Source organism: Protomyctophum bolini (genome assembly GCF_963924005.1).
Source record: "Protomyctophum bolini genome assembly, chromosome: 2".
Lineage (NCBI taxonomy): Eukaryota > Metazoa > Chordata > Actinopteri > Myctophiformes > Myctophidae > Protomyctophum > Protomyctophum bolini.
In genome coordinates this window covers 28,326,716-28,338,041 of record NC_137863.1, presented here as the reverse complement: position 1 = coordinate 28,338,041, position 11,326 = coordinate 28,326,716, and the positions used below count along the sequence as shown (strand labels likewise).

Sequence of the window (11,326 nt, the reverse complement as noted above, 5' to 3'; positions counted from 1 at the left end):
TCACAAGTCAGCAGAAATTCAAAAGGGGTCAGGGAATTAACTCTTTCTCCTGTCTCGAAGAATTGTCTCTAACCTATACAAAGGATGCATGACTACGGTCCACCTTAAGAGGAGCAAGAAGCCGCTAGTTGTGGGGAGAGGAGGGGGAGGCCCTCAGTGGCACATGCCTGGCTCTTTAAGGCAGACTGGGGAAGTTAGGTTTCAGTTAAAGGTACATGCATTCAAAACTCTACGTACGAGGTGTCAACCCGGGGCTAAATTACTAATCCAAATGTAGGCCTATGTAAAAAATAAATAAAGGCCAGTGATTTGAAGTCAATATAATAATTTACCTCAGACTTGAGGTTTCAAGAGTTCTCTAGTGATAAAAGCTGTTTAAAGTGTTTAAAATAACTATAATATTCTAAATAACTATAATATTCTTATAAATAGCTCCATCTATTACCATTCCAATATATATATATATATATATATATATATATATATATATATATATATATATAGTGTGTGTGTGTGTGTGTGTGTGTGTGTATAATGAGAGAATGTGTGTTGTTTAATGTTCACATTCGGTGCAGCCAGTGAGGCCCCTGCTGGAGCACTCCGAGGATTTGCGTTGTTTGGCAGGGCCTACTTCCGTCATTTTATAATTTTCCTGGTCAAATACAGTGAATGGTATTGCATGTGTTTTAGGCTTTATGGTGGTTGTGAGTGGCACTTCTCGAGACTCCGCTGGATAACTGCACATGTTCTTTGGTCGACCTGGTAAACTTGCAGCATTAATAATAGTCGAAGCTTGGTTATAATATGGACCAATAGCAACATTAAAATAAGCACACGTAGAAGAAGAGACCTCGCCAGCTTGCTGCTGTTCTAACTGTATTGCAGTATAATTACGGCATCGTTTTCACCATAGATTGTGGCTTTATCAACATTATGGCGAAGCTATATGTCATGCTGGTGGTAGTAGCTGTTTGATGATTAGCCGTTTTTCGTCTTTTTTATTTTTAAACGCCGTGCCTTGGCGGAAAGGAGAGGATTTGGTTTTATTTAAGGTAGCATGAAAGGATACAGACCCGTCAGGCTATAGCTAGCTAACGTAGCTAACACCAGTTTACATTTGCTGGAAATCATTATGATTGGTGTTGTATTTATGCCTATTGGATAATTAAAAGGGCTTCTAGTTGAATAAAGTTGTCTTTCGATGGCGTAAATCGCCGTTAACGTTAGATGGCAATCTAACTAGTAAGCTAGCTTGTGGTAAAAGAAATACCTTGCTAACATTGCTATGCTAACTTGCTAGATACTATTGTTTGACAGTCAGTATGTCCTGCTGTTGTGTACCATACTCTGTCGTTTTCAACCACAAGCAAAACAACCTTATATTTTGGCAAGTTGCACACAGCTAATTAAAACAGTCAGATTCTAATTGTGATATGTGGGGTACCATACAATAATAATGTTGGCAAAGAAGGAAACTGCACTCAGTGCACTGTGATGTACTACAACTTTGGAACTTGACATATTCACTTTGCCCCCTGGGATCATTGGGATAACCTCACTGCACTCTGCTGCAACGAATTGAATTAGTCCATTCATTCACACTTTTATCCTATAGTTTTTAATATTAGGCAATGCTTCATTACATACTGTGTGTACCACTACTGCATTGTAAGCTAGGCTTGTTATGGTTGTAAATATAACTTAAGTCCCCTCGTCTTTTTCAAATTCCAGGCTGAACTGACTTGCAATGAATGACCAAGAGAGTGGTGTGGTCTCATTTGATGAGTATGTGAGACAAAAAGCCCGCAGTGTCCCTCAGCACCGGATGAAGGAGTTCTTGGAATCCCTTGCAAAGGGACCAGAGGTGCTACAGGAATTCAGCCAGCAGGGTGATACAGCCGCCACCACCACCACCATGGTGTACCATCAGGGCACCAACTGTGTCTACACTGACAGTACAGAGGTGGCTGGCTCGCTCTTAGAACTGGCTTGTCCGGTAAGAGCAGGACTCCTTTTTTCATTGTTGGCATACTTTTGAATAGGATGCTCCTGTATATAATATTCTCCATCCGCCCTTCAGCCGTACCACTCATCATAGCCAGTTCGCCAATAAACACAGAAGTTCTTTACTATGTAATACACACCAACTCCTCATCTTCACTCAGTAACTTTAAACATAGATTGAGGGCCATCCTAATGAATCAAGCCTCTCCACTTGCTTCTACTGTCCATATTCATATATTGTAGCCCTACTTCTGCATACACAGTACACACACACACACACACACACACACACACCCAAACACGCATGTGCAGACATGCACAGTTGCGAGCACACACACAGTCACACACATGCCAACACTTTAAACTGCACACATGGTACTTGTTTGTTGTGTCTTATGTTTGATGACTGTTTAACTTACTACTTGTTTATTATTTTTGGTGAGAACCATTAAGCCCTATACAGGCTTCCTTTCTCCCTGCACTTTTTTCTGTGTCTTTTAGTAATTGTTACCTTGTGTGCTGTTTTTATTGTACGGGACGTTGGGGAGGTATATGTATGTATCTCCCCCGATGGAGCATATTCTGCCCAGAGACTCCGTAGAAAAGATCTCCAATTGGCTGTTATTTTTCCCCAGCACAAAAACACAGTACATGGGGCAAAAAACAACTAAGGCAAGCAAAACGATGTGGTTTTACAGATTAGGGACACAAACTATTTTAATTAATTTGATTTCTTCTGAGGATCCCAGTGCCTTCTCTCAATACCCTGAAGGATATTATTAATATCTTCCCCACTACACCTCATTCTGTTTCATTCTGATAGGTACAGGTGACATCTACAGATATTTCATCTCAGCCACATCATGAGTCTGAGCAGCAATTTGTGCAGGTTAGTTTGTTGTTAACAACTGTGGGTTGTTCTGAGCTCTGAAGTTGAACTACTTAAGCCCTCTACTGTATACTTCGGGTTGGCTCTGTAATTGTTTGCTCTTTTTCCCTATACACCAAATCTCTTACATCTTGAGCTTTTTTGGGGGTATTTATTTCTCACCAAGCCTACATAATTTCACACAAAATTAGCTATGGGCTTTTTTTTCTTTTCTTTTTAGAATATACTCTAAGGTAATAGTCAAATCAAATTCTATGCTTTTATGCTGTTAACTAAGACAATAATTAATAAACCATACCCTATTAGTAATGCATATGAATGCTGTATGTTGCGTTTATATTTAATCTAGGTTCAGATTCAGGGACAGCATGGACAGGTACTGCAGGTGGCCTCTCCGTCTCAGCAGGAGCTGCAGGCCCTCTCAGCAGGAGCACAGCTTATACAGCAAGGAGAGCTTACAGAGGAGCAGCACCAACAGGTACTTTGTTTATTAAAACCTCATTACCCATGCCTACTGGTGTGTTCAGAGCCAGTTACTACAGTCATAGTCTCTGGTTTATACCACACCACAGATCATCAGGATGGCAGAAGAGAGCCAGACCAGTAATAGCATAGTGGCTGGACCAATGCCTTCCATACAATATTACTCTGTTTCTGTATGTTTTAGTTTTCTCATCGGTATTATCACAAAATGAACCTTGTATCTACAAAAGTAAACATTTCAAGAAAGAAGTTCCTAATCTTAAAAACTGAAAATGGAAATGTAAAACTTCCCACATTTTAATGTTTGATCCCAAGGCCATGACAGATGATTGGAATAATCAGTGCAATCAGTGAATAATCAGTGCAACCAGACTATAGTAACTAACACTTTATTATTTTTAGAGTAACTTATTTTGCTGGACTACTTGTCCCACAGTTTGAAGGCATGCACTCCAGCCTAGGGTTGGGATTCGTTAGGATTTTAACGGTTCCGGATCCTTCCCGGATCCCTCTTAACGGTTCCGGTTCCTAACGGTTCCCTTAACGGATCTTAATATTATTTATTTCCCCTTTTTTCTGACATAGATTATGCTTATAATTATAACTAACCTAACCAAGTACATAATAAACACAAATTCATTCATTCAAATTATTGAAAATGCACTTTACAATTATGATGTGGCACTATTATTTAAACTTCACCACCAGCAGCAGCTAGCCACCACAACAATATCATTGTTGCAATTTGTACTGTATATTGCAATTTGTACTGTATATTAAATATACAGTACACATTAATGATATTGTTGTAGTGACAAATGTTGTCTTTAATGTTCAAATAAATTTAATATGAAGGACCCCTTACCCTAATGGAAACAAGCCATAGTGCTTTATTGGATTATAAAATCCTCAAGCAGACCTTGTATTGAACTGTATGCTACGTTCCTGTGCTTTTTTCTGCAAATTGTTTATAAAGTAATCAATCTATGGAGGTATATGCACCTCCTAAACGCTGGGCTCTCAACAGCCACGCGATTAATTTAGAGCCAAATCAAAAGCAATTGATCGAGTCACTTATAAGTTGTAAAAGTAAGTGCAGACAAATTGATTTGGCTCTATAGTTAACGTGATTCATAAAATACAGTTGTACAATACGCCTAATGAAAAGCTCTGTAGACGTTAGTAGTTTTTATTTTCCATTACGTTACTAGCCTGGGGAAAGTAAACCAGCCTTGCATCAGATCGTCCCCCGCCGGCTGTGGTGGAGCTGCGGGGAGAGCGGGCACGGCTTTCCGCATGGCTCACAAACGCGATGTGTAGGCATATTGATTTTGAGATGTTTCCTCAATGTGGACATGGTACAAGTTGCAACAACCTTTGCTGGCAACTATCGCATTTATTGCACTTTGCGTGCTCAGCCTCAGCCTCAGTCGTTTCCCTCTCTGTTAACCACACTTTGGAGATCTCTTCGACATACTGTCCCACTCGCTCCGCGGCGGTCGCTGAATGCACAGAACAGTGGGCGTATCCTCCCCCCCGACCCCACTCACTCATGTAGGTGGGGTGACGTCACCACAGGCTCTGCTTGCATGCATGCACAGACACAGCGGAGCTAAATGACAACTGATGAGATCCGTTTGGGGAACCGTTAATAAAAAAACGATGGAACCGGCTCCGGATCCGCAATGTGGGAACCGGGTCTGAAATGGACCCGTTTCCGAATCCCAACCCTACGAGTCCAGCCATATATCAAATCGATCGGCTTCATCAGGAATCGTGTGCTTGTATTTGCTAAGAGAAATGTTGTATATACGTAGTTGGTCAGCCTCATGGTGGCGCTATAACAGCCCACTTTACGTGTTGGCCTATATAACTCTTAAACTGTGGGTTGTAAAATCTAAATGGATTCCTTGGCTCAGCATGCATCTCTCCATATAGGCCACGCCTATTTGCGTCAGGATAGATCCTCCACCTACAGATTTTGTCCAAATCTCACAAAGATTGGTACACACTACACATGATCTCTGGACCTATCTGATTAAAACACCACAGGCAGAATTGTGATAGTCCATATCGTTCTGCTGTAATCGTCGTCCGAATTTAGCTGGAGGTGCCTATTTTACAAAAGAATGCCACAAATCATGGACGGAATGTCCAATCCAATTTGAATCACATGCCGAAGTGCTCATTCTATCTCAATGGGATAGTTCCAGCCACACGAGAAATGTTTGGCACCCGCTTTGTGGTGAGATCAAAGCGTGTCGCTACTCTACACTCTGGTACCAGTATAATGAAATCTAGTAGTGATAGTATACCCATATAGTGAAATCTTGCAGTGTTTGTTCATTTCATTGTTACTGTTGGGTTTCACAGGCATACACTTACTGTTAATTTATGTGCAGATCAAGAGAGAGAGAGAGAGAGAGAAAAAAAAAATCATTCCCCATGTCAAGTACAACCATATGATGCACAAGTCTTGGTTTGTAAAATATCCATTTATTTCACAGATACAGGCTCAACTGATAGCAGCTGTAGCTGGTGGACAGCAGATACACTTGTCGAGTGGCCAACATATCCAGCTACAAGACGGTCAACAGATTCAATTGCAAGGTGGCCAACATATCCAACTGCAAGGTGGGCAACATATCCAACTGCAAGGTGGGCAACATATCCAACTGCAAGGCGGGCAACATATCCAACTCCCAGGTGGCCAGCAGATCCAGATCCAGACCATAGAGGCTATGTCTCCTTCCCAGCAGCAGGGCTCTCCCAGGGAGACAGATAGGAGATCAGGCAATGTCCCCACTGTCCTCCAGCCTGCCAAGAAGCGCAAGGTGGACATGCCTCTGTCAGTGTCCTATGCCGTTCCACAGGGTCAGCAGGTGGCCACAGTCCTGGCTATCCCTCAAGGACAGCAGCAGAGCTATGTGTCCATACGGCCAGATCTGCTCACTGTCGATAGCACTCAGGTTTACAGCACTACAGGCACAATCACAGGTCCCACTGGGGAGACCTGGACCATACCTGTGTACTCCACTCCACAACAGCAGGGAGTTGCTCACATTGCCATCCCCCAGGAGGCATACAGTACAGTTCACGTTGCTGCCACCCATAATAAGGACAAGATGGCATCCAACTCTCGCACACTCTCTGCTGCAACACAGGAGGAGATCGTACAGACCCTGTTCCCAGCACAGTTCATGAACGGGAACATTCACATCCCTGTAGCTGTGCAGACAGTCGGAGGGGCATACAACACCACACAGTCAGTACAAATCTGGGACCCAAATCAACAGAACAACCAAGGAGAAGAAGGACATGAACAGCAGCTTCACCTGCAGGTTAGAACAGAAACGGTATCTTTTGCTTCTAGTCCTGGCCATTGAAATTGTATTTCTCTGTAAATATGCATCATTCAATTCCACTATGGTGTGGTTTTTCATAAGGTCTCCATTGGGAGTTTATGCCTTAATTCAATTTCGAAATGCAGACAACCATGTACAAGACAAGTACGCTTGTAAGTTTGGAGTTTCGTTTCTCTTGAACACTAAAAAACTATTCTTGTCTGCTACAGGGACAAGCAGATGCAGAGTCACAAGCTGAGCCTCCTGCAGAACTTCTAGTTCCTATTTGTCTGAAGCCAGAAGAGGGCTTGGATGTCTGGCGCCTTTGGGTGCAGCGAAAAAATGCGGACCTGGAAAAGAAGGAGCAGAAAAAGCTTGCTCCTATCGGCCGTGAGTTCACACACACACACACACACACACACACACACAGCTTTGTACCTGCAGTTACATTTTCCATTGATGCCTTTTCCTTGATGTGACTTAAATTTCCTTCTTTCTAAGTTTCTAACCATTTTCTTAATTTCCTTGTTGTGCGTATTCAGGTCGGCAACCCTTACGTTTTCAAGAGGACTTGGTGTCCAGTGCAGTAGCTGAGTTAAATGCTGGTCTAGCTATGATGACCCAGGAGGCACGAGGACTGGAGGAAGAGTGCTTTGAACCTGATGTCCTATATTATGTCTTCTTGTGTATACAAAAGGTTTGCATTCCTTCATACACACATTGATTGACTCCTGTGTATTCAACATGGTAGGTTACATGTGCATTTCTCTTTATAGTATCTCTCTGAAAACGGACGTGTGGATGATATTTTCTCGGATCCATACTACACACGTTTCGGTCAGTCTTTACACAAACTCTTAGAAGGTTGGAGACCCAACGTTCATCCTCTAGGTAATGGATAATTATCTTCTGTTTTCTAAACGCACACAAAACTAAAAACTATATACAGTGTATTTGTTAGTGGAATTTACTCACAGGTGCCCTTTTTTCAGGGTACTATATTCCAAGTCATGTGACAGAAGAGATGCTGTGGGAGTGCAAACAACTTGGAGCACATTCCCCAGCCACACTACTTACAACTCTAATGTTTTTCAACACCAAGTGAGTCACCAAGTCTTCTGAACTGTGGCACCTGAAATAGTCATCGATCATGCAGATGCCACAAATAACGTACATAGCTTTTTTTTCTTTTCGTTTCAATAACTGCCCTGAAAAATGTTCTTCCTTCCAGGTATTTCCATTTGACAACAGTTGAGCAGCATATGAAGGTGGCCTTCTCCAAGGTGCTACGACACACCAAAAAGAACCCCTCCAATCCCAAGGACAAAACTACCAGTATCCGGTTCCTAAAAGGACACGGTCAACATCACGTTGGCCAAAAAGGTGATCAATACATTTGACTTCATAGTTTTAGTCTCCCCATTGCTGACTGATGTTGACCATTGGGTGGCCTGTGTTTCAGTGAGTGACGATATGTATGAAGAGCAGATCGAGGACCCTGAGAACCCTCTTCGTTGTCCCATTAAACTGTATGACTTTTACCTCTTCAAATGGTAAGTGGCCAAGTGGAGTTCATTATTTACAGTTCAATGATAAGATTGTGTGCACATCTTAATGCATTTAGGACAGGTGTTCGATAAGAATCTGATCACAAAGCAGTTATCTTTCAAACCCTGCTTCCATGTTCGGCTCCTATGCCCCTGTCATTTTAATGTGAACTCTGCCTCTCGCTTCCAGCAGGCCTTCCTGGCTGCTCCCTCCATCCCACTTCAGTCTCAACACTGTTGATTTCAACTATCTGCACAAATATCGTTGACAAAATTGCACCTTTTAAAACCAAATGTCAGAAACCGAATGTCCTCCACTGGTTAAATGACCACACAAGGGAAATCAAACAACAGTGTAGAAAAAACTGGCTGCACCTCCTACCTTACAGATAGGAACTTTTCTGTGGTGATTGGGGAGGCGTCATCCTCAGGTCCCCCCTGTGATGTCACCCATAGTCCACTCCATTCTTAATTTACATGCTCCCACTGAGCCATATTAGAAACCACAACATCAATTTCCACTGTTATGCAGATTCCCAATTATGATGCCGGCAAATGAGGCAATACAGTACTGTATGTATCCCGGAGTCTCTCATGTCTCTCAGACATTAAGTGCTGGATGTCTCTTGACTCCTTTTCAAGCGTGCCTCGTCACTATGGGTGATCGGGCACCTAGTCTCTGGGACGCCCTAACTCAGTGGCATATTTTAAAGCACTTCTGAAAACCTACCTCTATTACCAAGGTGTTCTCTTAGATCACTTTTATCTCTTTGCTTTTTCTCTTATTGCTGTAATGGTTTTATTTATCGTACCATTTGTTTTTAAGCTGAATTTCTTCAGTGTAAACACCAATTCAAATCATTCTTGGTGTACTTTATTTATTTATTTTGATATTTTTGGGGCTTTTTATTGATAGATCCACAGTAGTTTGACAGGAAAGGGGGAGAGAGATGGGATATATATATATATCTTGATTATGACATATAGCTCATATAGACCACAAAAAAAACCCACTACTTGGTCTGGCATGGAGGTCAAATACCTGTGGCACTGTTGAGGTGTTATGGAAGCCCAGATTTGCTTTGATGGCAGCTTTAAACTCATTTGTATTGTTGAATCTAGTGTCGCACACTATAGACAATACAACCTAGAATATCTGTGGGGTTCAGGTCAGGCCAGTTGGCTGGTCAGTTAAGCACAGTAATACCATGGTCAGTACACCAATTACTAGTAGTTTTGGCTCTGTGGGCAGGTGCAAAGTGCTGCTGGAAAAGTAAATCAGTATGACCATAAAGCTTGTCAACATACGTTAGCACAGTGCTGTAAAATATCCTAATAGATGGTTGTGTTGACTCTGGAATTGATCACACAGTGATTTGGGCATCTGCATGGTGTTGGTCCACTGACAGTGAAAACTTCACACTGGAGTCAACAGAGCCATCTACCAGGATATTTTAGAGCACTTTGTGCTTCAGTGTGTTGACAAGCTTTATGGAGATGCTGAATTTCTTTTCCAGCTCGATTTGGCACTTGTTACCCAACAAGGGCAATGTTTTCATTCATCAGGTAATTTTGAAGACCTATATGGACAAAAGGTTGCCCTTGTAATAAACGTTTATTTTGAGAGCTATAACTCTGTGTGCAGATATAAATGTACCCATCTTTGCGTTCATTGTTTAACCATATAACCTATGCCATTCAAAAAGGGCATGGCAAAATATCAATCTTGCAGTTGTTTTGACCTGTAGATCTTTTTCCATTATGATAAAACTAAAATCCCTCATTTTATCTCAGTCCTCAGAGTGCAAAAGGACGCAACGATGCATACTACCTGACGCCAGAGCCAGTTGTTGCACCCAATAGTCCAATATGGTACTCGACCCAGCCCATCACCGAGCAACAAATGGAGAGTATGCTTGCGCGTATCGTCGTGGTCCGAGAGATTCAGGATGCCATCAACACTGTGCAAGGGAACATGCACTGAGGATGGACTGAAATGGAACGTACTCCACTGTTGACTCTATGCAGTATCCCCTTCTAAATCTGTTACTTAATTTATAATTCATTGCAGGACGTGTCACTTGCTAAAAACCTTATTTCTTTGTAAGTGACACTGTCTTACTACAGATTATAAACTAGGTTTTAGCCTAAACGGTCTTCAAGGAAGAAAATGAACACATCTTTCTTCAAATTTTCATCTAAGGGATTTCTTTGTCTCTTTCAAATAGATCCCTCTACTCATCTACAGTACAGATGTCTCCTTTCAAGACCAGTAGTGATGGACTGCTATTAGGTTTCTAAATTGTCACCTCAATGACCTTGTCACCTTGATAACCTTTGAAAAAGCTTTTCATCTGACCTGTGTCGGGTCACTGTTGAACTCTTCAGGCTGCTGCTCTGTAAGTAACTTGGCTAGAAATGATTAATGTTGTAATGAAATCAGTCCTGTCAATATTATAAAATTAGGGCACTGACTTTTTTCATGTTAAGCTCACTCTTCACGTCATGTTGTCTTAACTTCTCATGTCCCAGAACACTTTCATAGACAATTATGGGGCCTCTGCTCACAACTTTTTTTTTATCCTGCATTTTTGATCCCCTGTATGTATTATAATGTTATAAGCTGAAGAATGAGTGTCTTTTTTTCTCCCCAAATTGAAATTGTGTAATCATTTTGAACCTGTGCATATGTGAAAAATGAAGCTGAAGTTCAAGTAGTTTTAAACCTGGTGAAATATTGTTCAAGTTAACTCCAGTGTTGAGTGACCCATACACTAATCAAGGGTTGTTTTAATTACACTAGCCATTGTTTGATTCATGATACACCAATGGAAAAACGTTTGGTTATTTAGCACATCAGTCCTTGAAACCAGAGTAGAATAATCCCCAGCTCCATATGTTGAGGAAAAACTATGAAATAAGGTTTGGCAATGGAAATTGTCATCTACAGGGCTTTCTGTAACTACTGGAAATGCAAGCAATTGTTTCTATCATTTTATTCACTGACAAACGATTGGCAAATCATTTATTTTATATACAGTATTTGCCAGATTGACATT

General features: G+C 41.5%; 1 protein-coding gene across 2 annotated transcripts; it reads left to right on the top strand.

Moving 5' to 3' along the window:
- Positions 1-582: 582 nt before the first annotated feature.
- Positions 583-11,169, top strand: qrich1 (glutamine-rich 1). 2 transcript variants are annotated; one of them, XM_080788107.1, is made up of 12 exons: positions 583-762; positions 1,732-1,996; positions 2,828-2,893; positions 3,243-3,371; positions 5,884-6,717; positions 6,951-7,110; positions 7,263-7,417; positions 7,497-7,611; positions 7,713-7,821; positions 7,952-8,103; positions 8,183-8,273; positions 10,062-11,169. In XM_080788107.1, exons 2-12 carry the CDS (start codon positions 1,748-1,750, stop codon positions 10,249-10,251), a joined length of 2,250 nt encoding a protein of 749 aa, XP_080644233.1. In that variant the 5' UTR covers positions 583-762; positions 1,732-1,747; the 3' UTR covers positions 10,252-11,169. The 2 variants fall into 2 exon arrangements, with proteins under 2 accessions (XP_080644233.1, XP_080644234.1); XM_080788108.1 differs by lacking the exon at positions 583-762 and adding an exon at positions 914-1,052.
- The last annotated feature ends 157 nt before the right edge of the window (positions 11,170-11,326 follow it).

What these genes read in the sequence shown, in the direction of transcription:
- qrich1 (XM_080788107.1), top strand. Translation starts at nt 1,748, where the DNA reads ATGAATGACCAAGAGAGTGGTGTGGTCTCATTTGATGAGTATGTGAGA. An exon ending in ACATCACGTTGGCCAAAAAG is followed by an intron (nt 8,104 to 8,182) that starts GTGATCAATACA and finishes CCTGTGTTTCAG; the next exon opens with TGAGTGACGATATGTATGAA. An exon ending in GACTTTTACCTCTTCAAATG is followed by an intron (nt 8,274 to 10,061) that starts GTAAGTGGCCAA and finishes ATTTTATCTCAG; the next exon opens with TCCTCAGAGTGCAAAAGGAC.